The sequence below is a fragment of the Callithrix jacchus genome, chromosome 12 (genome assembly GCF_049354715.1).
Source record: "Callithrix jacchus isolate 240 chromosome 12, calJac240_pri, whole genome shotgun sequence".
Classification (NCBI taxonomy): domain Eukaryota; kingdom Metazoa; phylum Chordata; class Mammalia; order Primates; family Cebidae; genus Callithrix; species Callithrix jacchus.
The window spans coordinates 103759983-103787328 of NC_133513.1; the positions used below are offsets into that span (position 1 = coordinate 103759983).

The 27346-nt window shown below is 47.9% G+C and overlaps 1 protein-coding gene across 9 annotated transcripts in view; it reads left to right on the plus strand.

The window, feature by feature from the left end:
- The window catches only part of RBM20 (RNA binding motif protein 20), a 207810-nt gene extending 185226 nt beyond the window's left edge, over positions 1 to 22584 (plus strand). For 3 of the 9 annotated variants that reach the window (XM_035269060.3, XM_017979304.3, XM_017979305.3), the window contains exons 10-15: positions 3858 to 3962; positions 5360 to 6020; positions 7558 to 7692; positions 14876 to 14997; positions 15500 to 15629; positions 19017 to 22584. In XM_035269060.3, the coding sequence (XP_035124951.1) occupies positions 3858 to 3962; positions 5360 to 6020; positions 7558 to 7692; positions 14876 to 14997; positions 15500 to 15628 (1152 nt within the window). In that variant the 3' untranslated portion in view covers position 15629; positions 19017 to 22584. The remainder of the gene's footprint in view (positions 1 to 3857; positions 3963 to 5359; positions 6021 to 7557; positions 7693 to 14875; positions 14998 to 15499; positions 15630 to 19016) is intronic. The other 6 variants (XM_002756592.6, XM_078346481.1, XM_078346483.1 and 3 more) reach the window with 2 other exon arrangements.
- The last annotated feature ends 4762 nt before the right edge of the window (positions 22585 to 27346 follow it).

Genomic DNA, 27346 nt, shown 5'->3' on the forward strand with positions numbered 1-27346 from the left:
CCCACTCCTCTCCCTCCCACCACTGCAGACCATCTCAACACCCCAACCCATTCCCCTCCCTCCCACCACTGTAGACCATCTCAACACCCCAACCCATCCTCTCCCTCCCTGCTTTTCGGTTTTGGGCAGCATTTGCCACCTTCAAACCTATCAATTAATGTCTTTATTTTAGTGTCTATTGTCACCCCGAGCTGCCACATGTAATGTTCACAAGGCAGGAAGTTTTGTCTGTCGTGTTCACTGCTGTGTTCCCAGTCTCTAGAGTAGGGCTTGGCACAGAGCAGGTGTCCAGTGGGTACCTGCTGAAGGTACGAAGGACGGGACCAAGACTCTGGAGGCAAAGGCCTGGTTCCTGAGAACGGAGTCGCACCCTGTTTTCTTCTGCCTGTTTTCTTGTTTGTAAAATGGGTGTGATCACAAGGCTATTGTAGTACTTTAAAGAGCTCACGTTCATAAAAAAACCCTGAGCTGTCTGGAGAAAGTGCCCCTGGTGGAGAAGCCAGTGTGCATGCTGTGGTCGTGGGTAACTGCATCCACACCTGAGACCCAGTCCTGGCCACAGAAGGGGGAAAGAAATCAAGTCACAGATAAGGAAAACATGGGGAAGAAACACTGCCATGTCCTTCTGTGATGGGGGTCCGAGAGTGGCAGGCCCAGGTGCCTAGGGAAAGGAAGCCAGGCCTGTGTGATGGGACCATGGCTGACTGAGGAAGCTGTGCATTCTGTGGGGCCAGAGCCACTGCTCAGCTCCATTCTATGGCTGCCATGCAGGAATGCATGCCACGCTGTCAAATATCTCCCTTTTCTTAGAGCAAGACAAACATCTAGTACAGACCAAAACATAGCTGTTGATTGGATGCCGCCCAAGAGCCCCAGAATGTGACCCCTGGTATAACCGATCTATAAGAGGAGAATAATTTTTTCTTTTTTTTTGGAGATACAGTCTCCTCTATTGCCCAGTGGCACAATCTGAGCTCATTGCAACCTCTGCTTCCGAGTTGAAGTGATTCTCCTGCCTCAGCCTCCTCAGTAGCTGGGACTACAGGCACGTAACACCACGCTTTGCTAATTTTTTGTATTTTTAGTAGAGAGGGAGTTTCACCGTGTTAGCCAGAATGGTCTTGATCTCCTGACCTCGTGATCCACCCACCTTGGCCTCCCAAATTCTGGGATTACAGGTGTGAGCCATGACGCCTGGCCGAGGAGGAAGATTTTTAAAACACTTACGCTCACTTCAGAGCCTAGACAAGATCCAGCCTTGCGGGAAGACAGGAGCAAACTTGTCATTCACCCCATCGCTTCTCCCAATTTCAGTATTTTATTCACCAATATTTGTGGAGCACCTAGTGCTGGGGTCACAGTTAGTGACACTGAAATGTTCCCTGGGCTCATGGAGCTCACAGACTAGTGAGAGAAATGCTAATCCAGTGATTTCTCAAGTGAACAGAAGAGCTTGAGTATGAAGCACTAAGAAGGAGATGAAGGTACGAATGCTGTGAGTGCCTGTTGTGAATCTGAGGCTTCCCGGGTGGGGCTGTGACTGTTGAGATCTGGAGGAATGGTGACTACTGACTGGGTGAAAAGGAAGCCAGCAGGCAGAGGGAGCAGCGTGCATAAGGGCCTGTTTGCAGTTCCAGGGCTCCAGCATTGCCACAGCAGAGAGCTGGAGTTAGAGTAACAGGAGGTGAGGCCGGCTTACCAACAGGGACTGTGCTATGCAGGGCCTTGTAGGGAGACTGAAGATCTTTGTCTTTATCCTGAGTACCAGGGGAAGCAAACGAAGTGTTTAAGCAAGAACATGCTGTGAAAAGGCCGGGCACAGTGGCTCACCCCTGTAATCCCAGCACTTTGGGAGGCCAAGGTGGGAGGATCACTTGAGGTCAGGAGTTCGAGACCAGCCTGGCCAACATGGTAAAACCCCCTCTCTACTAAAAATGTAAAAAAAATTAGCCAGGCATGGTGGCAAATGCCTGTAATCCCAGCTACTGGGGAGGCTGAGGCAGCAGAATCGCTGGAACCTGGGAGGTGGAGGTTGCAGTGAGCCAAGATCACACCATTGTACTCCAGCCTGGACAACAAGAGTAAAACTCCATCTTGGAAAAAAAGAAAAGAAAAAATACAGTGAGGATGTGATCGTTTTTGCAATTTGGAGTGATCATTCTTGATTGCCTTGGGAAGAATATGGGGGAGGGTACAGAGCAGAAGTGGGAGACCAGTTTGGAAGTGGTTTGGTAGCCTGGGCCCTGAGGCGGTAGAGCCTGGCTTGCAACAGTTGGCACCTAACGTCTCAGTCTGTGAGCTGGTATGGGCTTGCAAGGGTCTGTTCCCCTTAAGCTTCTGCTCTCTCCTGGAAGTGGTCCCAGAGCAAGCAATGGAAGCCCTGAAAGGTTGTTTCCTTTGCCTGCAGGGAGGAAGAGCAGGGGTCTGCTTGGTGGAGGGCTTTCAGCCCGGCTGGCAAGACCGTCCCTGCCTCTCCCAACTTGAACTGGAGGGGGTCCCTTTACTGTGTTGATCTGGGAGTGTGGCTGCAGGAACTGCTTGGGAAGGGTAAGGATTGTTTATTTTGACAAGAGAGGGCCATGGATAGTTGATTCAGGGAGATAAAGTCACCTGTTGGCGGAAGCTATAATAGCCAAAAATGTATCTGTAGCTGCTTTACACTCAGGCTAGCGCAGTAGACTTCAGCAAAGCCTTCCGTGGAATCTCCCACACCAAACACTGGAAAGAGAAAGGACTTGAGGGTCTGAACCATCTGTCCCTGTCCGGTAATAACTGGTGAAACCAGTCAGCCCTGAGCTTCTGCTCCAGCTGGCTCCTAGTAAGCTCAAGGGGGTGTGTCTGTAAGAAATCAGAACTAGAGTGGTTTATTTCAACCAACCTCAGCCAAGAATGTCCCAGAACTGCAGCTTGAAGCCCAGGAGTAGTTATTGATTTGGTGGCCAAAGTTTAAGTCATGGGAGAAAGTCCCCCAGAAATTTCTAACATGAGGGCTGGCAAAGTTTTCCACAAAGGACCTGACAGTAAATATTTTAGCCTGTGTGGGCCAAGAGGCAAAATTGAGGATTTTATGTAGGCACTTCTATAATCACATAAAATGTAGTTATTTAAACATGCAAAATTCATTCTTAGCTCACAAGCTCTACAAAAACAGGCAGCAGGTCAGACTTGCCCTGCAGACTATTGTTTTCTGACCCCTGTCTTAAAGGCTGGTTACAGGCCCTACTTCTCAAACAAAACACCTGCTTTCAATTGTTCAGTTTCACAGACATGGGCACTACTGTGAGGGTCCTTATTTGGGGGAAGAGAATAGAAGGAAGGAGGAAAGGGGAGGCTAGTCTGGGCTATGATTCCAGGACAGAGGACAGAAGAAAGGTGTGAGGATACTCTGATTGGGTGGTAGTGCCCTTTCTGCCTATAGGTGTCCTGAATGACTTTTTCATAGCCAAGATGATTCTCTTGGGGAAATGTCACCATGATGGTTAACACCAAGGTCTTGTCTGGCCCAACTCAGTTCAAGTTTGGCTGCTCCTACTCTGCAAAAAAAAATACCCAGTTTGCCAGGATTTCCGCCCCCTAAAGACATCAGGCCAGGCTTGAAGATATTTCTCTGCCTTTATTTGTCTGTGTGACTGTAATTAAGCAAATTACTTAACCTCTCTGAACCTCAGTTTTCTAATCTATAAAATGAAGATGATAACAGCAGCTGCCTCCGAGGGGTTCTGGGAGGATAAAGGAAACAAATGCTGTATGTGAAACCCATCTGAACAGCTGGAACCTGAGTTCAGTATCATTCTTTTTTTCTTCTCCCTGTCACTGCTCACTGTTGATTTGGTTTGCTCTGTTATTCCTTTGATAAGGCTGGAAAAGAGGAACAGGAGGGCGTGGAAGAAAGCCCTCAATCAATGGGCAGGCAGAAGAAAGAATCAGAGTTCTCTGATCCCGAAAACACGAGGACAAAGAAGGTAAAGTTTCTTTCAGAGTCTGTACTTCTGCCCTGAGGGACTGAGTCACAGGAGTCTCCCTTTTGCCCGATGATGTCCTGCTGGATGGAATATGGCTGAGACCCCACCATTGGTTCCATGAATGAACCAGTCCTCCTAGCACTACTTTGGAGGAGTGGCTGTGCCTGGAATCTTCAGACAGTTTTTATTGAAACAATCTTTACCCACATGTCTGGGCTCTGCTCACTCTCCAGCAACTTGGCTGTGTTCCTACGAGGAAACATGTGCCCAAAAAAAGACTCAGGCTTCAGAGCCAGGCTCCCAAAATAGATGAGTCCCTTGGCGGGGACGGGGCACGATGCTGCTTTGGGCACTCAGGGTGGGGCCCTGACTTCAGCAGGCCCAGACCCTAGGATTAACAACACATCCAGTGTGCCTATATAGATTGTTTTACTTAATTAAAATTTAAAAATCCAGTTACAGTTCTCCTGGGCTGGGGCTGTCCCAACAAAAAGAAATGTCCTTGGAATGGGGCCAGCTTCATGCCTTTCCGGTCAGGAGAGACAGGACAGATGCATATCACTGACAAGGAAGTTGATTTCCTAAACCTGTCTGTGGAGTCCAAAGTCCATGGGCTGCTGCAGATGCCAACCGGAAAGTTCTAGGAGGGGCCGAGTAGGAGCCCTGGCTGTGGAAATGTATGTACCCCTGCTGGGAGAGGGTTCTTGGGGGAATTTTATGAGGGGGCTTTGCTAAAGTTACATTTAGAGATGCCCCACATGTAAGAAAGATGCTCCCGGTCGGGCGCGGTGGCTCACGCCTGTAATCCCAGCACTTTGAGAGGCCGAGGTGGGCACATCGCGAGGTCAAGAGATCGAAACCATCCTGGCCAACATGGTGAACCCCTGTCTCTACTAAAAATACTAAAATTAGCTGGGCATGGTGGCACACACCTGTAGTCCCAGATACTCAGGAGGCTGAGGCAGGAGAATTGCTTGAACCCAGGAGGCGGAGGTTGCAGTGAGCCGCGGTTGCACCACTGCACTCCAGCCTGGCGATGGAGCGAGACTCTGTCTCAAAAGAAAAAAAAAAGAAAAGAAAGATGCTCCCAGTAAGTATTTAGAGTGTATAACTTAATTATTCATGCATTCAAAAACTGTATATTGAGCATCTATTGTCACTTTAAATATGGTGCATTAAGCACTAAGGGTCTATTCCAAATTTTGAGCATCACCCTAAGGATGAGTTGGTGCTGTGGGACTTGAATGGTTCACAGTCATTAACCAGTAATTACCTCCAGGTAGAGGTAAGAATGCTCAGGTTCTTCCTGATTTGAGGGGTCCTTATGGTCAAGGCTTGTGCCTTCCAGTTGAATGCTCTCAACCACCCTCTGACCTCCATTCTGCATTTTTGTACAGGAACAAGATTGGGAGAGTGAAAGTGAGGCAGAGGGGGAGAGCTGGTACCCCACTAACATGGAGGAGCTGGTGACGGTGGACGAGGTGGGGGAAGAAGAAGATTTTATCATGGAACCAGACATCCCAGAGCTGGAAGAAATCGTGCCCATTGAGCAGAAAGACAAAATCAGCCCAGAAACATGTTCATGTGTGACAACAACCTCAGACCTAGAGCTGGCCAAGGATTTCTCCAAGGAGGGAGTCAAGGCCGTAGGGAATGGGGCTGCAGAAATCAGCCTCAAGTCACCCAGAGAACTGCCCTCTGCTTCTACAAGCTGTCCCAGTGACATGGACGTGGAAATGCCTGGCCTAAATCTGGATGCTGAGCGGAAGCCAGCTGAAAGTGAGACAGGCCTCTCCCTGGAGGATTCAGATTGCTACGAGAAGGAGGCAAAGGGAGTGGAGAGCTCAGATGTTCATCCAGCTTCTACAGTCCAGCAAATGTCTTCCCCTAAGCCAGCAGACGAGAGGGCCCGGCAGTCAAGCCCGTTTGTCGATGATTGCAAGACCAGGGGGACCCCCGAAGATGGGGCTTGTGAAGACAGCCCCCTGGAGGAGAAAGCCAGCCCCCCCACTGAAACTGACCTCCACAGCCAAGCTTGCCAAGGAGTGTTGACCCCAGGTAACTACCTCGCCCTTCCCCACGGGTGGTCGGGTTGATTGGACCCCTGCTCACCTGATGAAGTCTGGGCATGTGCAGGCTGGAATGAACATAAGTAAGGTTTCAACTAGCATTCAAGTGGGTGCAGAAAGTGATTGAGCCACAGAGGCGAGCCTCTAAAAGCCTGGCTAAGCTGTGAGAGATTTTAGGCAAGTGGTGTAAAGGAAGTCAGATAGAAAGGCTGCATGTTTTCTGAGAAGCAAACTCAGGGCAGACTTCTCTGCATTTACAGGAGCCCAGATGGACTTGGACAACTAAAATTAGCTCGAGTTATCAGCAAAAGGAGATCAGGAGGAGCCTCTCGTGCCTGCACAGCAGAGGACCACCCAGGCTGTTATTTCTGTGATGGGGGCAGGAGTGTAGGAGGCAAGAAAGGAGTGGAAGGAGAAGGAACAGGGATCCCTAGAGGGTACAGCGGTTCCCTTTCTTACTACCTCACACCCATTTTTTGCTAGGATCTGGCAGTGATTCAGGACTTGTTTCAGAATCTTCTCTGACTCCATTGAAGGTGATGTTTTGTGCCTATGCCCGGCACTGTGACATCATGAAAGAGAGAGTTTAAAATAGGCTAAGCCCTGTCTTCTCTGCCAAGTGGAACCTAAGATCCATCAAGGGGCATGGGGGAGGGAGGGAGAGTAGCCTTAAAGATTCTCACTTTGAAAATAATTAGAGATTTGCTTTACAGAAAGCCTGCAGCACACCAGAGGTTGAAGTGAGGGTCGGGCGCAGAAAATACAGAGGAAACTCTTAAAAATGAACATTTCAACCCAGAGCCCTGTGGGTGGCATGAGCTGTTAGGTAACTAGGAGGCTTGGGGTTTTTTCCATGTCAGGCTGACCTGAGCTGTTTTTTTACCTGCATGGATCTGAGTCTCCATGGAAACCCTGCCATGAAATGCCTTCTTGTTGCTAAGAGAAACCTGAGGCCCAGGCTCTGTCTAGAGAAGGCAAGAAAAAAGGAGCAGTGAGATCTTCACCTCACTCCGACTGAACCCCTTTTATTTTGCAGTATAGACTCAACATGTGGCAGTGTTAGAGGCTCATTAGCTAAGCCAGGGTTTGGGGTTCATATTTAATAACAGCTTGACAAACTTGGGGAGAGAATGGCAGTGCCTGTTTTGCTCACCTTGGTGGACGTCAGCACAATTTTTGCCCGTCAGTAATTCCTCTGCCTGCAGAGATGGAATGATACTGAGACGGGAGGCATGGGGGGTGGATCTTCCCAACTGAAGGCAGCAGTAGCCCATCCCCCCGGGCCAAATGCAAAGATCTGCCAAGTTTTATTGTGTGTGGCATTCTTTTGGCAGTGGAAAAAGCTCTTAATGACAGTGCTTTGGTTCTAATTAGCAGCCACTGCCCCAGCCTTATGTGATTAAGCAGTCCAAGGGACAATCCCCAATCATACTATGGAGGGATAGAATTTCAGGGATTCTTTGAGACATATTGTATTTCTTTCTTTCTTTTTTTTTTTTTTTTTTGCCCTGGCTCTTGTTTTGCAGAGCACTCCAGGTACATGGAAGTGAAATCTCTGGAGGTGAGGTCACCAGAGTACACTGAAGTGGAACTGAAACAGCCCCTTTCTTTGCCCTCCTGGGAACCAGAGGATGTGTTCAGTGAACTTAGCATTCCTCTAGGTAAGCAAAACACACAGCCCCTTCCTGAAATTCGGAGATAGGAAATAACAGTTCCATAGCAACCTTTAAGAGCTTGAGAGGGTTTTTTGTCATTTTGTTGTCATTGTTTTCTGTTCTTTTGAGACAAGGTCTGACTCTGTCACCCAGGCTGTAGTGCAGTGGCATGATCTCAGCTCACTGCAGCCTCAAATTCCTATGCTCAAGTGATCCTCCCATCTCAGCCTCCTAAGTAGCTGAGACCACAGGTGCACACCACCATGGCCCGGCTGATTTAAACAATTTTTTTTGTAGAGATGGGGTTTCCATATGTGGCCCAGGCGGGTCTTCAACTCCTGGGCTTAAGTGATCCTTTTGCCTCAGCTTCCCAAAGGGCTGGCATTACAGGCGTGAGCCACTGCACCTGGCCTATTGTTATTTCGAATGTATGATGTAATAACCTAGATTTGCGAGGGGTGGCTGTAAAGTTTCTTGCAATTTCAGTCTTCCAGATACTCTATGAAAATAGGCCTTGAGTAGCACTGCCTAGGGACCCAGAGCTAAGAGGGCCTGTTTTTCCTGTTGGGGAATGCTTTATTCTTTATGACACCAAGCTTTAAGCCTAGCCCTTATTCAGGCAGGAAAGCAGATGCCCAGCAGCCTCATAAAATCAACAGAAACACACCTCTTCTGCTACTATTCATTGCCCCATTTGTAGAACAATGCTACATTTTTTCCTCTTTAAAGGACCAACTTTTCTGAAGCAATGATGCTGAATACACTGTGTTTGGGGCAGACTCCCCTAGTTCGTAGAAGGAGTATTGAACAGAGACCTGGGTTTCTGTCCTTTCTACTTGTGGGTGACTGTGTGCCCTCAGATAATTCATACCCCTTCTTGAGCCTTAGTTTCCTCACCTGTAATTTGGATGGTGATTTCTTCAATGGTGGAAGTATTGGGAATGCAGAGGGGAGGGAGTTTACTAATGGAACACCTAGGAATGAATCTCTTTTCAAAGAGGAGAGTTAAGCAGAGTTTCAGGGTAGGGAGTGAAGGTAATTAAAGAAAATCACCTGGGAGATTCTGACACAACCATTAACCCAGCAATTCCAGCCTACATCATCTTTGAGTCTCTGCATTAGCTCTGAAAGGTCAGAAAGTAATTAGATAAAGTAGTAGTAGCAGCTGCTCAGAAAGACAGCTGGAGAAAGTGTCACCTGGGAGAGTGTCACACAGAAGCATGAGAAGCAGGGGTCATCTGATGACCGATGACCACGTGTCTGCTCATTCAGGGAGGGCTGGTTGGTGTGGACGCTCATCCTTTCCACCTGAGTTGCTCTTTTTCTCCCTTCTCCTTTAAAAAAAAAATCTTGCTATTTCTTTCCTCCAGGTGTACCATCTTCATAGAGTCAGATCTGGAGAGCAAACTTTCTTTTTTTTTAAAGGGATAAATTTGCTGCACAGCATCCCCTAAGACAAAAATGTAAGAAAGAAGGAAAAAGAAATACCAACCTTAGAATAAACTGAGATGACCCTGGGTATTTTAGCTCCAGAAAAGAGTTGCAAAGGCCACCCTGCAAGAGAAGAGAGGGCTCCTTCATGCACTCAGTCAGTCAGCAAATACTTACCGGATAACGTGGTACTGTGCTAGACACTCTGGGGTAACCAAGAAATATAACGCAAGTGTCTTGTCATCCAAGAACTTGGAACCTAATTGACACTAGCAAAAATTAAGATTAAATTCCGCTACCGTGTGATTTGTGTCTTTTTATTACTGTTTTTCATTATAGAAAGTGTGAAAGATCATTGTAACAAATTCAAAAAATAAGAACCATATCAAGTCAATATTAAAGGTTTGATCTCTTCCCTCCAGTGTCTCTCCACCCTCCAGAGGTAGCTTACACTGTCATGCCCGAAGTTTTTCTCTCACAAAAATAGGATCATACTACACACATAATGTTCTGCAAGTGGCTTTTTCACTTAGTAGCAGGTCCTAGAGATCTCTTCATGTCAGTACATGGAGAACACATTCTTTTTAACCTCTGCAAATATTGCATTGTAAAAGCTATGCTATAAATGGCTGATCCTTTCCTCTGCTGGTGAGCACTTTGGCTGTCTGCTCTTTTCTCCATGATAATAGCTAAGCTTTCATTGTTAACATTATCTGTGCAGGCACCGTGTTTAGTGATTTAACCCTCTCAAAACACCCATGAGGTAGGTAGGTGCTGTTTTCATCCTTATTTTACAGATAAAAACCTGAGGTGCATTCACACAGCTGATGACTGGCAAAGACCAGAGTCAGGTTCAAACCGCAGTCGTCTGACTCTAGAGCCACGTTCTTAGCTTCTGTTCTCTGCTGCCTTTCAGATGTGCTTGTTCAGTGGTATGTGTGTTCCAGTGTTCCTGTCAGATAGCGTCCTAGCCAGGAAGTTATAGGGTCATATGTATTTGCATTTTAAATGTGCGTAATTGCTACTAAATTGCACTCCAGAAATATAATCTCAGTTTTCACAATTGGAAATTGCACTCCAAAAAGATATTAGTTTTCACGACAGTTTTCGCAACCTTGAGTGAGAGTTCCTAATATCCACCTCCTACTGGATTTTATCAGTTTTTAGTCTTTCCCAACTAGTTAGGAAGAAAATAGTATCTTGCCTTTTAAAAATTGGCTCCATTGAGGTATAATTAATATATAGTAAGGGTACATATTTAAAGTGCACAGTTTGATCAGTTTTGACCTGTAAATATACCTGTGAGGCCATCACCACTATCAAGACTGGCAGCAATGTTCATCATCCTAAATTTCCTGTCCCCTATGTAGCCCCTCCCTCCCCACACTGCAATCCCCGGATAAAGGATCTCCTTTCTGTCACTAAATATTAGTTTGCATTTTCCAGAGTTTTATATAAAGGGAATCATATTGTATGTGCTGGTTTGGCTTGGCTTCTTTCACTCAACATCATCGAGATTCATCTCTACTGTTGGGTGTATCAGTAGTCCGTTTATTTTTATTGTTGAGGGGTATTGCATTGCATCTATGGATATATCACATGCTGTTTGTTCATTCATCTGTTGACAGATATTTGGGTTGATTTCAGTTCGGGGCTTTTAGAGATCATACTTGTTTTTAGTCTCAGCTTTGAGACTCATTATCTCATTGGTTCCCCGGGGAGGAGTATGGTATGAGGTTCTGCATTTGACAGATGAGGAAACTGAAGTCCACAGACTTACCCAAGATGGCATAGCAAATGCAGGTTAGAACTCAGGATTTCTCAGCCCGGGCAACATAGGGAGACACTGTCTCTGCAAAAAATAAAATAAAATAAAAACTATGAGCACTGGTACACAACTGCAGTCCCAGCTACTCCATCCAGCTTTCCTAGGATGACAGAGTATCCTTACCCGTGCCATAAGCTATTATTAGAAGCCAAAAAACCTCATAGTTGGATACAAAAAATGAAGCCAAATGCAACATAGCAAGACCCTCGTCTCTACAAAAAGTAAAATAAAATAAAAACTAGCCAGGAGTAGTGGTACATATCTGCAGTCCCAGCTCCTCAGGAGGTTGAGGTGGGAGGCTTCTTGAGCCTGGAAGGAGATCCAGATCTTGAGCCTGGGAGGAGAGGCAGTGGGCCATGATTGTGCCACTGCACTCCAGCCTGGGCTAGAGTGAGACCCTGTCTCAAAAAAAAGGAAAAAAGAAACAGGTATAAAAGAAAAAGAAAAGGTCAAAAAGAAAAAAGAACTCAGGAGTTCTGATCTCAAATCACTCTGTTCTCCGGGTTCTTCCAGTTCAGGCCTCAGCACAGTGTAGGAAAGGCCATTTTTGTGCAGAAGTTACAAGCACAGACTATGGAATCTGATTCTCTGAGTTTAAATCCCCTGTCTACTACTTGCTGGCTGGATGACAAAGAGCAACTCATTTAACCTCTGTGCTTGGATTTCGTCACCTGTGAATCAGCCACAGTAATAGAAGCCTACTATGCAGAGTGATTTTGAGGATGAAGGGGACAAATATTGGTAAGGTCTTAGCGGCTTCCAGTAGGAGGTACTTAATAAGGGTCGTCTATTGTTATTATTCACCCATGAAATATTTATTAAGACCTGTTATGGCTCCTCTCACTGGGACTGCATAACCCTTTACCCTCCAGGACTGGTCGCTTCTGGCATGGAGATGTCTAGGGAGGTGACAGACAATTTTTAGGCTTTGTCCCTGTGGAAAGCATAGAGTTGAAATAAGGGATGTCAAGGACTGGGCTCCCAGTTAAGAGGAAAGGGAGGCCAGTCCGGTTGCTCAGGAACCAGGGGTGGGCATGGCTGGGGAAGTACACTGCTCTCGAGATCCGGGCCAGCTCTGCCTGACCCTGGCCAGCGCCAGCCTGCCAAGGCCTGCTCTTAGTAGAACCAGTGTTCCCTGTAAAGTGCAGGCTGCCCCCTCTACCAGTCCCAGCTTTACTAGGATGACAGAGTTATAATTACCCGTGCCATGAGCTATTATTAGAAGCCAAGTGCAGCTTTACTGATCCTACTAGAGGCTGGAAAATGGAGGACTGAGTGGCTCCAGAACACATGAGGGCAGGGGCAGTGTGTGGCTGCCTCCTCGCGTTCCCTTCACACTCCAGAAGTGTCCTGAGCTGTGCTGTGGGATTTGTGGTGTCTGCAGCAACCCCCAGTTATTCTGGAACAAGTTTCCAGCTGTTGGGGTTTCTCTCCACCCAGCCTTCTCTTCCCCTAGTGCTGCCTTGTGGCTGCCTGGTACTGCCCAGACCTGTGGGGCAGGGGCCAGGGAAGAAAGCTGCCACCAAACATGTGTCTCCAAACCAGTATTTTTTAAGCACCAGGCAAAGTAATAGGTGATTGTCCTAAACCTCATCTGTGGCATTCTTGTCCCTATTTCACAGTTGAGGAAACTAATCTCAGAGAGGGTAAACAGTGTGCCTGCGGTCACAAAGCAGAAGGAAAAGAGCTGGGTTTGACTCTACATGACACTGTGGCTTCCAAGGTTGTTTTTCTTTTTCTTTCTTTCTTTTTTGGCAGAAGTCTTTGTCCAAGTGAAATCTCTCTGAACCTGCAGAGGATAGCTGTGGCTACCCTGCTGGGAGCTTGGGCTACCAGCTTAATCCCTGCTTCCGGCTCTGTGGTAGCTCCTAGGGCAGCTGTGCCCCTTCTGGGAGTCCCCAGACAGGGACTCAGGACTCAACAGGAGGCTTAATGAAAACTTCAGTGCTTCTTTCCTGGTACCATCCGGCTGGCTCATCTTTAAGGGCTGGGATGAGACTGAGTGTGGCTCTGATCAAAGCCCTCTTCTTTCCCAGCTGCCCCTCTCCTGGATGGTGGGGGGTCTCGGCTCTCTGCAGAGCAGAAGCAAAGGGATAATTATTTTGTAGCAATGGAGAAGGAGCAGACCTTGCTGAATGCACCTCTGCCAGCACGAACAGCCGGGAGTCATGGCCTGTTTGTAAGGTGGAGGGGAGAACCAGCCCCCCCCCGGGCCAAGCTGGGGCCACTTTTCCATCCTTGGCAGAGAGGAAGGGAAGGACACTCAACCGTCTGTCAGGCTCCTGGGCCCCCTCACTTCTTGGACCACTGTTGAGGGCCTGGCATGCAGCCTGCGACGTGGCAGTTAGAGAAAGCCAAGCTGAGAAGGACACCTCAGGCCCCAGATGCAGCACCACTGTCAGTCCCAGCAGGCCTCCTGGGCTCCCTCCTTTCCTCCCTTTCCCTCCCTCAGAGCTGCCCTTCACATTGATAAGTGGCTATTTTGAAATGGAAAGAGTTCTAATGACAAGTCTCGGCTGCTTCCCTGTGACAGGGTATCCTAGGCACTTAGCTCGGTGTCCTGGGAGGCGGGAGGAGGAAAGCAAAGCAACCCGAGCAGCTGGGCTTGCAGGCAGCCATGCTGTACCTTGGAGCAGACGCTGTCAGGAGTAGGGACCTCCCCTGTCCCCATCCCTGCAACAAGTTACTGTTCCCCTACCTGTGCCATTCCCAGGCCCCTTCCTCCCTTCTGCCCAGGGTGGCCAGAACTTGGTCCATCACCCAGCCCCGGCAGAGGAGAGGGTTGTCCCCCAGCCTGCAAGTGGGATTGGGCGTTCCAAGCATCACCCCTCTCTCTTAGTTCCCTGATGGGTCCTGCTTGTCACGGCTCTGCCCTTTGGCTGGAGCTGCAGTCAGGTGCCTGGTAAACAAGGCATGTATTCCTGCCTCCATTCTCAGGTGAGGAAACTGAGCCCCAGGAACAGTTCAGCTGACTGTCCCCAGGTCACATGGGTTCTTAGTGTCTGGCCAGGACCCTCTCAGAGCTGGGCCCTTTCCACTCTACTGACTGACCATGTCTTCAAGAGGAGAACTGTGACCTGCAAAACACCTTGACGGAGGCTGGAGCAGCCACCATCACTTCAGTGATGAATCCCCTGGCTGTGACATTGCCACTCCTCTGTGGCGGCGGTGCCATTGTTTCCTTTGCTTGGAATCAAAAGGCCTCCCAGAATTCTGGGACTTATATTCAATAAATGACAAATGAAATGCTAATTGATGGTTCAGATGTAAAGAGTAGAGGAAGTGGGAAAATGTCAATGATAGACAATTACATGAAGACAAGAGGACAGAATTGTAATTAGGGTGTAACTAAAACGGCCCACGTATAGGTTAATCATGTGGAGGAGAACATTTGGACTGGAGCGACTCTGGGTGATTTTTTTTTCTTCCTTTTATTTACTTTTTTATTTTCTGTAAAGAACATAATTCTAAAATAAACCAACAAAAATGAGAGAATTCTTCCAGAGTCCTGGTCACAGCAGCTACAAGACAGGTAGGGTGTAGAGAAATGAAATCCAGCAAGTGAAATAACAGAAATGTCAGAAATCACCTTCATTGTTCTCTTCTTGGAAGGAGGCTGACAGTAGGAGAACCTGGACCTAGATCCCCCCAGGATAGCTGCAGGCCGTGGAGTGGCGCAGTACTTACCACACTGCCGAGTCCATCCCTTACATTCACAATCACCTGTGAATGAAGTGGGTGTGAGTTTCTTTGTGATTGTTTTGCAGATGAGGAAACTGAGGCTTGGAAAATCTCGGTAACCTGCCAAGGTCAACAGCAAGTGAGGGGTGGAGCTTGTGGCTCCCATTTCCATCTGATGGCTGCCAGGACACAGGTACCTGCCTCCCATGCCTTCTTAACCCTGCCTGTCTCTTCCCCATCCTTCCCCAGGGGTGGAGTTCGTGGTTCCCAGGACCGGGTTTTATTGCAAGCTGTGTGGGCTGTTCTACACAAGTGAGGAGACAGCGAAGGTGAGCCACTGCCGCAGCGCTGTCCACTATAGGAACTTACAGGTAACTGTCCACCCTTCTTGCCTAGCACACCAGGGGCTCCCCAGTCTCCATAACTGAGCCAGTTGTCTGGGGTCCTTGGCCTTGCTTGCCTCTGAGTCTAGTTCCCACCTGCAAGGCCTACTCCAGGCCACAGGTTACTTGCCATTCCCCAAGCACACCAAGCAGTTTTCTGCTTCTGTGAGTTTCTTCTCCTAAGATATGTGGAGACCTCCTTATCTTCCCAGAGAGTTGATTGCATCAAGCTGCCCTCTACATCGTGGCTGCCTCCCCTGTGCTCCTAGCGCATGTCTAAATATCCTCTTTGAGTTTGGCTCTGGCAATAGCCACCTCTCCCTCTATACTGTGAGTAACTCAAGTTAGGCCTGTGTTCACCTGGCCCATGATTGGGGTTGACCCCTTCCCACAAGACTCAGATGTTCTAGTTGTAGATATTTCTCTGTTTCTGTTCCCTTATGCAGCATTCCTTCTTGCTAGAATAAAACCACTGCTTTGTTCTTTTTAGCTGTTCATCTGTACAGCAAATACTTATCACAGGCACGCTAGGTACCGACACTATTCTAGCTACCAGGAATACTTTATCAACAACAATGAAGTGGACACAATCCCTGTTCTCATGGAGTTTTCATTCTAATGTAGGTGACAAGCAATAAATAAAATAAATGGTATAGTATGTTAAAAAGCAACATATAAAAAATACTCTATGTACCGTATTTCACCCAGTTTAAGGTGCCATCATTTGTAAGACACCACTTTTTTTTGGTATCAACTAGAAAAAAAAATGTTGCAAATGAAGCAATGAGACTTCATCAACTATCAAATGCATTTTTATTTTAGAGATATTAATGTGTGAAAAAAAATGTGCCTTAAGATCAATGAACTATGGTCATATGTTCTATAATATATAATATATTAGAATGTGGTTTTCATGATTAGCTTCTGGCATGGGTTAGGTTTTGGTAGCTTAAAAGAAGACCTGATATATCAGATGGCCAGGGGTGAGTATCTCAGGACACCTCCTGTTTTTACTACAAGGAATCAGACTAGTTATTTGAACCACAAGACTTCGAATCAAGAAGTTCTCACAGTGGCTGTACCCAAGTCCCAGGCCAGGCGTTACTATTATCATTAAATTGTTTAAAAGTGATTGATCTAGCTGTTCTTAACCAGGGACATGGACCAGACTCATCTGGACAGGTTTCTAAAGTACAGGTACTAAGTTGGATATTTAGTAGAATTTCGGGGTGGAAGGCAGGTTGCAGGAATGTGTAATTTGAGAAAGTTCACTAAAAGATTCAAATGTGCACTCTTAGTTAAAAAAAAAAAAAAACAACTCAGATATGGACCAACTTTCTTGTTTAATAATTGAGAAAACTGAGGCCCAGAGAAGCTATGTGTTTCATCCAAGGCCACACAGTGAGTTACTGGGCCTAGGATCAGATTGCCTGATTCTGAATCACTTTTCCTCTTTTCACTCTACTATACTCGTCTTGGAAACTGAGACCCATAATGTCAAGGCCTGGGTCACCATCTGCAGGGGACTATCATAGACTGTGCCCAAACTCAGGTCATTTAAGCCTCTTGATTTCCCTCCGGAGAGCAGCTGCTCTGTGACTGAGGGAGCCACAGGGCCTGTGGCCCAAGGCTAGGCCTCTCCTGGAACAAGGCAAGAAAAGCCTGACGTAGCCAGAGCAGGAGGGTCGATCAGACTGGGTCCCACAGAGCCAGCTGAGGGAAGTCATCTAGCTTGAAGACACAATCATCCCTTTTCCCAACAAGATGAAACCAACAGAATGGCAGGGCTGGAAGGGGTCTTGGAAATCATCTGGTCCTGATTTTCTCAAACCTTAGTCCTTGTACCTGCTGGCATCTTTTTGAAATGCAGTTTCCTGGATCTCACCCTACACTTGTTTACTCATTTTCCCTAGGGCTGGGCTGAGAGTCTGCATTGTAAACCATCCTCATATCAGGCTCCAGTACATCGGTATGAGAACCCTGTCTCTCATCCAGCATTTGCAGTGGGATTGTGCAGCCCTTCAGGAGACCACACAGCTCAAGGTCACTTTGGAAGTTAGGAAGAGTTCAGACTTGCCAGGGCCTCTAATTCAAATTCATGTATGTTTTCCAGGACAGTGAACTGCACTGTGTTTTGAGCCTCTGGGCTACACCTCCAGGCAGACTCCCCTCCCTGAAGCTGGCCAGAGCCTTCCTGTGGTTCTCAGGTGCATTGGGGTAGCCATTGGCTAAGCCCCTCGTGCCAGCCGACTGCAGTGCAGCTTTACCTAGTGCACCTGCTGGGGAGCTGGGAGTTTCGACCACAGGCTTCCCAGATAGGATTTCTGTCACACATCAAGCTAGATGATTTCCCTCAGCTGGCTTTGTGGGACCCAGTCTGGCCCTCCAAGTCAGGCATTTCTTGTCCTGCCCCACACAGCCTCATCCACCTCACCCCAAGCAGCAGGTGATGGCTGACACTTAAATCAGACAACTTTTAAAGTTATCACCACTGAGAGGACTTGAGCTGGGGCCCAGGGATTGCTCCTAAAGCAGGGAGCAGGTTGAAGCAGGCTCCATTCAGTCTGAGCAACCTGTGCTGTGCCCCATTGCCGGTCACGGCTCTGCAAGAACCCATCCAGAGTAATTCAGATCAACAGGCGGGATCAGCACTTGATGGGAAAACTAGATACCTGCTTGGCTCCCGGCCCTGGAGTGGAATGTGTACATTCATTCACTTGCCTTCCTCAGCACTCGGTTTACCCTCCCTGAGCCAAGGCAGAGGAGAACCCCGGCCCTCTATCAGCAGCTTCGCCTACTGCCATCCACGATTTGCTCCTTTTCCAGTCAGGCCACACCCATTTCTGGAAGCCAACTGCAGTCTCTTCTATGGAGAGAGAGGCAGACCTGGTCAGCTCACATAGCTGCTCTCATCTGACCCTCCAAACCATCCTGGAAGTGGGGAGAGTGAGGATGACACTGTTCCTGTTATGTAACAGATTAGGAGTCTGAGGCTGGGAGAAGCGGTGTGACTTTCCCCAAATCATATGGCTGGTGCTGCTAAGAAGAAAAGCCAACATTAGTGGGGGTTTATTCTGTGTCAGATGCTGTGCTGAATGCTTTGTGTGGCCTCTCTTCAACTCTGCAGCAACCTTATGCAGTAGTTACTGTTTTTCTCCTCCCTTCACAGATGTCAGAGATACTTGATAACTTGCTTGCCAAGGGCTAGGATTTGAACCCAGGTCATCTGACTGCAGAGTGCACACACTTCTGACTCCTAATGCACCCTCTGACTCCTAATGCAGTGCTCTTTGCCTTTTCCTTGCTGCCCTGATAGTCAGAGGACCCCTCTTGGGGCCTCAAACCTGCCCTTGTTCTGGCTCAGTGTGTTGACCAAGAGCGGCCCGACCTGGCTCATTGTGTTAGGCTAAGGCCCGTCATAGCAGTGAGAGTTCTGGGGTCATGCAGAGGCAGCCCTCAACGTTAGAACAGACAGGCCCATTTTAAAATCCATCAGAAGACCTCCTCGGCTCCCCACCCACTAGCCTGCCTTGACAGGAAACAGGTTGTTAAAAGTCTTAAATGTCAGGCCTTCCTTCTGTCTTGCACAATCGCCATAGGCCAGCGCTCATTTACCCTGCCTTCCTGCTTCCTTCCCTCTGCCTCTTATGCATAGATAGCTGCCTAGAGCTTGGGCTGTTTTTGGAAAACAGAGTTGTTTTGGGGTTAGATGAGCTTATGTAAGTCAAGCAGTTAGAACAGCACTTGACACCAGATAAGGGCTTTGGAAGTGTTTGCTATTGTATCTGTACTTTCTACTTGTTCTACAGGAGACGTGTATCACTTGTAAACTAACCGAATGAGGTACTTAGGATAGGTTCCATCACCCCAGGGGCGAGCTGTGAACCAGGAAGAGGGTAGCCCCCACAGCTGGGCACAGATGCCTGGAGAGGGATGTTTGAGGCATGTCCCCTCCTTTCCTCCCTAATAATGTGTCCCTTCCTCCACTTCCCCTCTTCTTTCCACAGAAATATTTGTCCCAGCTGGCTGAGGAGGGCCTCAAGGAGACAGAGGGGGCAGATAGCCCGAGGCCAGAGGACAGAGGAATCGTGCCACGCTTTGAAAGGAAAAAGCTCTGATGTTTCTGCCTCTGCTGCTGCTGCTGCTGGAAGGTGTGAGAGGAGAGCTTGCCAAGTGGGGCCTTCCTGATTCCGGTGACAGGACTAAAGCCTGAGAGGAAGGAAAACCAAGCAGGGCACATTGCTTGGGTCTGTTCCCAGAGACTCCATGAAATGCCCCTGAAATGCCCCTGCAGGAGCCAATCACCCAGGCATGTCCAGCCCGCTGAGGGTCACCAGCTCTCTCCCTGTTAACTCTTGTTTCTCCCAAACAATCATTCAATTTGTTTTTCTTTCTTCTCCTCTTGTTCCCTCCCCCCACTCTCCTTATGTGCCAAGGATCATTTTCTTTTCACAAAATCCAACTTCTCAGGGATTTTCACAGTGTTAAAATTCTTGATGGGATATAACGGGTCAGGCCTGGCTGAGTCACGCAAGGAAAAGGTTTAATGGAAATTCCTGGGTCAGGCGAAGCCCTGCAGTGAGTCTGCGGCAGTGTCTCTGCCTGGTGTCTCTTGTATTCCGTGCGTTGGGGAGCTGAGTCGGGTCTGCAGTCCCAGTGAGGGGACATTACGGACAATCTGGTGGCAGAAGCCAGGAGTGGCTTCATTAACCTCTTCCTCCAGCTGGGCCCTTTTGAAAAGCCCCCTGTTTTAAATAATTCTTTCATCCTCTCAGTTGTTCCAGAAGTCTGCCAGACTTAGGCCTTAAAGTTAAATTAAATGAATTTTAGAGAAGATGAAAAAAGCCCTTCATTTTGGAAGCTCTGATAAGTTTCTTTCAAACTTACTTCCCTCCTCTTGATTTCAGGAGATGTCAGGGTTTGTTCTATTCTGGACAATGAATTTGGTACAGATTCACTGTAATTAAAAATAAAAATGGAAGCGTCTTCTTCCTCCAGCTAAAACAGCAGTTGGCGTGGGCTTAGGTTGAACGCTGGCCTCTCCGCAATGCATGGCATTGGCTTGAGACAAGTTACAAGGAAATATCATCTGTCCTTGACTCAGCCTTGGTGCCTGCACTCTGGGTACATCCACCTCACAGTAGGATGGTTTTTAAATAGCCCCTAAGGAAAGAGAAGGCTGCAGAGCCAAAGAGTGGCATTGAGGTTTGCTGGGCATCTGTAGGTGGGCCCTTTCCAGCTGCACAGATGGTTGAGGGCTCCTTGGGCTGGACTGAATGTGCCGACTTTGATACCAAAGTATTACGAAGAGTCCTGATTCCCACTGCTCTTCCTGGTACTGGAGTGTCAGTGCATGTAGGATGTGGGGTCTCTAGCCTGATATTCCAATGAAAGGGTGTGGGATAGAGGTGCTGGGGCAAATGAGGCTCTGCCACAGCCAGAGAGAGGCCCTCGGGCAGTTAGGAAGGCGCGGAGCTGTTTTCATGGGCTGAGACACTCCTGAAAGCACCCTCCATGGCTTAGCCCAGGAAAAATAAAACAAGGAAGACAGGTCACTCTCCCCTAGGCAGTTCCTGCTGTTTCTGTTCCTGACCTTGGGCAGGCAGACTGAGAAGGGATTGTGTAGGGTTTGGGGTTTTTTTTTTCATTTCCCTTTTTATGGCATGTGAGAGTGTACTGCACATTCTGTCCTCTGTACTCATGGAAGAAGGGCAGAGAGATTAGTTCAAGGCTGACATTTTATATCAGGCAACCGAGGCACACAAAGGGGACAAATGTGGAACATAAAACGATCAGAGTAAACCTGAAAGCATTCAGTCTTCGGCCAGGGACAGACTCCTGGAAGCCAGTGAGAGCAAACAGTGAAGGCCAGCACCAGGGGAAGGCAGCCCAGCGAGAACAGGTGTGATGCAGAGAGGTCGGAATAAGCGAGAAACCTGAACTCGTCATCATCTAACTCGTCGTCATCTTCAGGCTGCTAAATACAATTTAGAGGAGGCGGTTGGTTTGGACTGAGCCCCTGCACTAGGCCCACCAGACTAAAACAGAAGGGAGTCACTCATGTTAAAGTTCTGCCTTCCAAGAAATCGGTGGAGGGAGACGGGTGGCAGGGGGAGAGAGAGAGAGAGGGAAAGAATAGCCAAATCCCCAAACAGGCCAGTTTTAACCAGCATGATGAAGACGTGTCCTTGGTTTTAACCTTTACAAGGAAGGCAACTTTGAGACGTCCAGTCTGGTGTTTGTTCTTTGTGTCTGCTTTCCTCAGCCCTTTTCTGTCTATAAAGCCAACCTCCTCCGCTCAGCTCATGGGAACACTATTTTATAGAATGACGTGTTGCCCAGTTCTAGAATCAAAAATAAAAGCCAACTAAGATCTTTAAATTTGTTGTAATTTTATCTTTTGACAAGACCATATGGGGGCTGCTGAAAAGTTGATATCTCAAATAAAGTCTGAAGACCATGGCTCAGCTCAGATTGTTCCCCTGGCCAACTCCACAAATTTGAACCTGGCATTCTGGACACCAGCTATGCCTCCTGCATTTCTCAGAAAACCTTTGCTCCTGTGTGTCTTTCTTCCCACTGGAGGGAATTCTGGGGGCAGTTCTTTGTCCTTTTTGCTGAGCTTTGCTAGAAAAAGCCCACATCTTCCATCGGAGGCTAGAACTGTACATTATAAGAGAGACTGGACGATTTATCCCTTAGCAAAGTGGGAGCAGACTTCACCAGCTCATTCCCCACGCCACCCCTGCCTTCCCCAACCCCCCATCCCCAGAAGCATTTTCATGGAAATCCAGATGGTCATGTAATGTTATGGCTCCCTTGTTGATAGACTGATCTTCATGCTGGAAAGCTAGGGAGAGCCCTTGGGAGGGAGAGAGACGAGGCGCTATCTGCATTCAATCAGAACCTTCAGTTTAAAAATCATCCAAGAGTCTATACTTGTGTGTACATATGTATTTATTTTTATTTATTTTTATACAATTCCATTGGCATGGTCCTTCACCGACCCCATGATTTGCACTTTTTATTCCTATGTGTGCCACACACAATGCAGTATTAAAGGCAACTAGGAAAATATTGATTTATTTTTTAAAGCCTTTCTTCAGTGTTTTGTCAACCATTTCAAAGTATCTCCCAGAAAACAATGCTGAAGAGCAATTGCCACCTTGAGCAACAGATTCATATTTACCCCAGGGTTAATATAACAAAAGGCCTGTATAATTTTCTTTTCATTGTGAACACCCCAAATATCATCTATCTAGACAGTATTCCCAAACAATTTGGAAAATTCAATGGTGTGAGCAGCAGCCGTTAGTATATCGGGGTTTCCCATTCTTGGACAGCCCAAGGCTGTGACCCGTTAGGTAATTAGATTATACTTGAACTGGACCAGAGTTTGTTTTTTGAATTTATGAGAAAAACAAAAACACTAAGTTTGAACTTGTATAGTATTGAAATTTGTTGAGTGTCCTATAAATTGTCACTACTTTTCCTGATCTGTATAACTGACTGCAAAGTGTTTGTTTTTACAAAAGAGATAAAAAAAGATTTTTAATAAAGAGAATTTGAAAGCTGTGAGTGAGTGACTGCGTGTCATACAGACCCCCTGACATTTGGCTGGGGAAGGCTCACCAAGCAGAAAGGTTGAGATTTGTTCCCTTTGAATGGCGAATATTTTCAAGAATTGAACAGAGAGGACAAAACAGGTTTTCTTATGGCTCCTGTTAGGCCACCAGAGAGAATCAGATTCTCAGAGGTGATCCTTGGGGGATGACTCTAAGTGGGGGCTGCTGTCCCTTTGGAGGCTCAGACATGAACACTTTTTGGCCTCTTATAAACCCCCAGCTTTGCTACCCAGTGCTCCCTAGTCTTGTGGTGACTGAACCCAGTTGTCCTGCACCAGGGTTAGGCCGTTTCTGGCACTTCCAGCCCCTGTGAAGATCTGGTGGTCAGTGCTGCCGTGGAAACAAGGCCTAGGCAGAGGCCCAGCCCTGCCCCTGTTACCCTGTGACTTCCTAGGGCCCACTTCCTTGGGTGTAACGGGATAACGATATTAACCACCTCCCTTGGGTGTCAAAGTGGTTAACAATATTAATCGCCCCCCAGGGTTGTTTCAGGGTTAAGATCATTGCTGGTGAAAGCACTTGGTGTGCTTCAAGGCACTAAATCTTGCTTTTGCAATCTGTGTTCTGGACAGCAGCCCTCCGAATTTCAGGGATTCTTAAGTGCTTTCTCAACCATTTCTCTTAGCAAAACAATGCCAGTCTTCTGGGCCCAGTTGGCCAGTCCTTTGAATGGCCTGGAACCTTCTCTGGGCCCTTCCCTTTTGTTGGCAGTGCTCCTGAATCAACAGGGAGGGGCTGGGCAGCCTGGCCCCAGAGAGCAAAGTGAGGGGCCGCCTACAACTCCTGGGAGCAGTTTGTGGGTCTGAGGAAAGTTCCTGCTGAGCCTGTTGCTGTCCGCAGCCCACCCCCACCTCCTGTGGCTATCCTTGGACCAAGCTCAGGCCTCCAGTTTCCAACCAGGAGGGGTAGGGAAACCTCCTTTTCTGCAACTGCTCTCTATGCCCCAGATGGCCAAAGCAGTGAATTAGGCCTAGACTGGTTCTGCTGCCCTAAGTTCAGGATCCAGGATGCCTGGGGGTGACCCTGGTGCCTAGTCCTAGCATGTTGCTCTATGTGGCACAACACTAGAGAGGGCATCCACATTGTATCCTACGGGATGACACCCCCTGGAGGTGTGCAATGGAGACACCCATCCAGGGACACCCCCCTTCTTCAAGTTGCAGTTGTTCCCCCAGGCCTGGGTGTTCCCACTTGCTCTCTGATGTCTCTGTGGGTCCTAGAGCCTGGTTCTGAGCCAACCTACTGGGCTGGACCTCTGATACTCAGACCTCCTCCCTGTACCACACCAGTCCCCAGGGATCAACTCCAGACTGCACCTGCCTGACTCTGCCACAGCCTAGATGCTGGGTTCGTTCCTCATAATGCCCTACTAGGTCAGGGCACTAACCTTGTTTGCTTTTTTGTTCGTTTGAGACAGGGTCTCACTCTTGTCACCCAGGCTGGAGGGCAGTGTCACGCGATCTCAGCTCACTATATAGCCTCTATCTCCTGGATCCATGCCATCCTCCTGCCTTAGCCTCCCAAGTAGCTGGGAGTATAGGTATGTGCCACCACATCTGGCTAAGTTTTTTGTATTTTTTGTTGTTGTTGAGATGGGGTTTCACCACATTGCCTAGGCTATTTTTAAATTCCTGGGCTCAAGCAATCTGCCTCCCTCAGCCTCCCGAAATGTTGGGATTACAAGTATGAGCCACCAAACGTGGCAAAAGCAACTGTGAACTGCCCTCTTAGGCCTCTGGGATCAACCCTGTTGACTCACCATTCTCTTTTCCCACCATGACGGCCCTATAAAAGTGCCTATCCTGAGTGAAATTCCAAGCATGTTAGAGCAGGATGGCCCCAGAGACCCACAAGTCTCTGCTCTTCCTTTTGTAAGTGAGAAAACAGGCCCAGAGAAGAGAAGTGACTCGTTTGAGGCAACACAGCTTATTGCTCTAGGGCCAAGACCAGAATTCAGATCCCCTGAGTAGTCTTGCTGGGGCTACTTGGGGAGTTTGTGATATTTCAATTACATTATCTTGTGAATTTTCCAGGCCTAGTCCTAGCTGGACTTTGACACTCAGCCAGGGACTCAAGAGAAATCATGGATTTTCATGCTTTGGGTGCATCAGACGCACCTGGTGAACTTGCTAGAAATGCAGATTCCTGGCCTTTTATGGAGAGATTCTGACTCACTAGGTCATGGAGAGGTCCCAGGCGTTTGCATTTTAGTAAGCCTGGGGGGTAATTCAAGGTAGGTGCAGTTCACTGATCACGATTGGAAAAACACTGCCCTAGATGTCAACCAGGGGCTTCCCCAGTAGCTCCTAGAATAGAAGCAACATTTATTTTACTGGGTGGGTAGGGCAGGAAAGCTATGAATGGAGACCATTCAAGGTAGGGGCACTCTAGTGTAAAAAAGGCTTCACAGTAAACAGCAGAGAAAAGGAGACCAGCCTGGCCATGGCAGAGGGGAATGGTGGCAGCTGGTGGGTGGGAGAGACGGTGGGGGATGGGGGTGGAGCACGTCACAGTCATCAAACTTGGTTTGTGGGTACGTGTCATGATTTTTAGTTGGATTCGTACTTAATTTCCAGTGCTCTCTTTATCTTTGTTAATGGCTGGAAGTGTTGTGGTTATTAAATGGCTCCTCAGATCTGATTAAAGCGCTGGGGGCAGAGAGCTGTGTGGAATCAGCAATCCCTTCTGGGAGGAGAGACAAGGAACAGGGCCGCTGCCCAGGGCCGCGTCACTGTCAGTGAGGAACTCTGGGGTCACGCGCACTTTCTCTCCCTCTTCCATGAGCTACTACTGTCAGCTCAGCCCTGCTCATTCCTGAGTGCCCCTGCATGGCACACTCAGTGCACTCTGTAGGGGCACTGTCTCTTGGCCTCTTGAGAACTGGAGAAGCAGGTACTGTTATTCTCCCCATTTCATAGATGGAAAAAATGAGGCTCTGAGAGACAAAGTGGTTTTTCAAGGGTCAGATGGCCAGTAAATGGCAGAGTTGGGATTCAAACCCAGGTCCACACTCTTAGCCACTATTCTCCACTGCCTACCTCCTGTTCCTGCATCTCCTTAAAGCCTCTAGACTCTGGGTCTGCCCAGAGCTGCTTGGGTAAACTAGAAAGTCTAATTTAGCAATACTTTAGTAGCTTATGACTGAATTCCTAATTGTTAAATTCCAGAAACTGATTTCTCCAGGATGTCTCCTCCCTAGAAAGTAGGTAAAGAGGCCTGGCATGGTGGCTCATGCCTGTAATCCCAGCATTTTGGGAGGCCGATGTGGGTGGATTATGAGGTCAGGAGATCGCGACCATCCTGGCTAACATGGTGAAACCTTGTCTCTACTAAAAATACAAAAGAATTAGCCAGGCATGGTGGCAGAGGCTTGTAGTCCCAGCTACTCGGGAGGTTGAGGCAGGAGAATCGCTTGAACCCAGGAGATGGAGGTTGTGGTAAGCTGAGATCATGTCACTGCACTCCAGCCTGGGCGACAGAGCGAGACTCCCCGTCTCAAAAACAAACAATCAAAAAGAAAGCGGGCAAAGAAAGGACTCCACCCACAACACTGTCCCCAAAGAAATACTGTTTCTTCCTTCTTCTCTCTTGGGAGAATTTGCCAGGGGAGCTGAGTCTGAGGGTAGGAGAGGAAGGAGGACCCCAAGGGCTGCTCGAGTTCTTCCTGCTTCAGGGAGGAGAAGAAAGAGAAGATGCTTTCTTTCTGCTCTCAGGGGACTTGGGAAAAAGGGGAGTGATCAAAAGGGGATTTTGGCTGGGTGTGGTGGCTCACACTTGTAATCCCAGCATTTTGGGAGGACGAGGTGGGCGGATCACCTGAGGTCTGGAGTTCCAGACCAGCCTGAGCAACATGGAGAAACCCCATTTCTACTAAAAATACAAAATTACTGGGCATGGTGGCACATGCCTGTAGTCCCAGCTACTCAGGAGGCTGAAGCAGGAGAATCACTTGAACCCGGGAGGTTGTGGTGAGCCAAGATGGCACCATTGCATTCTAGCCTGGGCAACAAGAGTGAAACTGTCAAAAAAAGCAGTAGCGGAGGGGGATTTCCCACAGTCCCAAAATGCTAGCAAGATTGTACTTTTGACCTCCTCTTCCTGAGTGAAACTTAACTGTTGATTTAACTGCCACCTCTTTCCAGCATGGAGTTGAGATGATGCACATACATGATGGCATGTGTCCAGATTAGGCCAACAAAAAAATTATAAATGAGGGTGAAGGAAGTTGGAGGCAGCAAATATATGGTCTGGAAGGTCTCATCCAGCAAGAGATGTGACTGGAAGCCTCCTGGGGGCCAAGGCAAAAAGAAAAAAATCATGCTCTGTCCTTAGGCTGGAGAGAGCATTCCAGGTTATCTGGGGAGATTGTTCTACCTGACTCTATATTCTGGAATAATTCTCCTGAGGGACTGTACAGAGATACTGAGAGGTGTTGGAAAAATCTTTAGGTGGCTCACAGCCCAACACTGGAGAAGAGTATAGTGGGAGCCCCTCTGGAGGGGACATTGGAGAGGTTCCTGGTGTGTGTGAAGTGGTTCCTGCTGTTGGGGCAATTCTTCCCAGTGTGCAAAGGCCGATCTTGCTCACACCTGCCCAGACCACTGAGAGTGAGTATATATAGTTCATGAATTTTTGTTTGGGTTTATTTTCAAGCTCTGTTTTTCAAATGTGTCTGTTAAGTGGCTGAACTTCCAAGAACCCATCTTCACAGG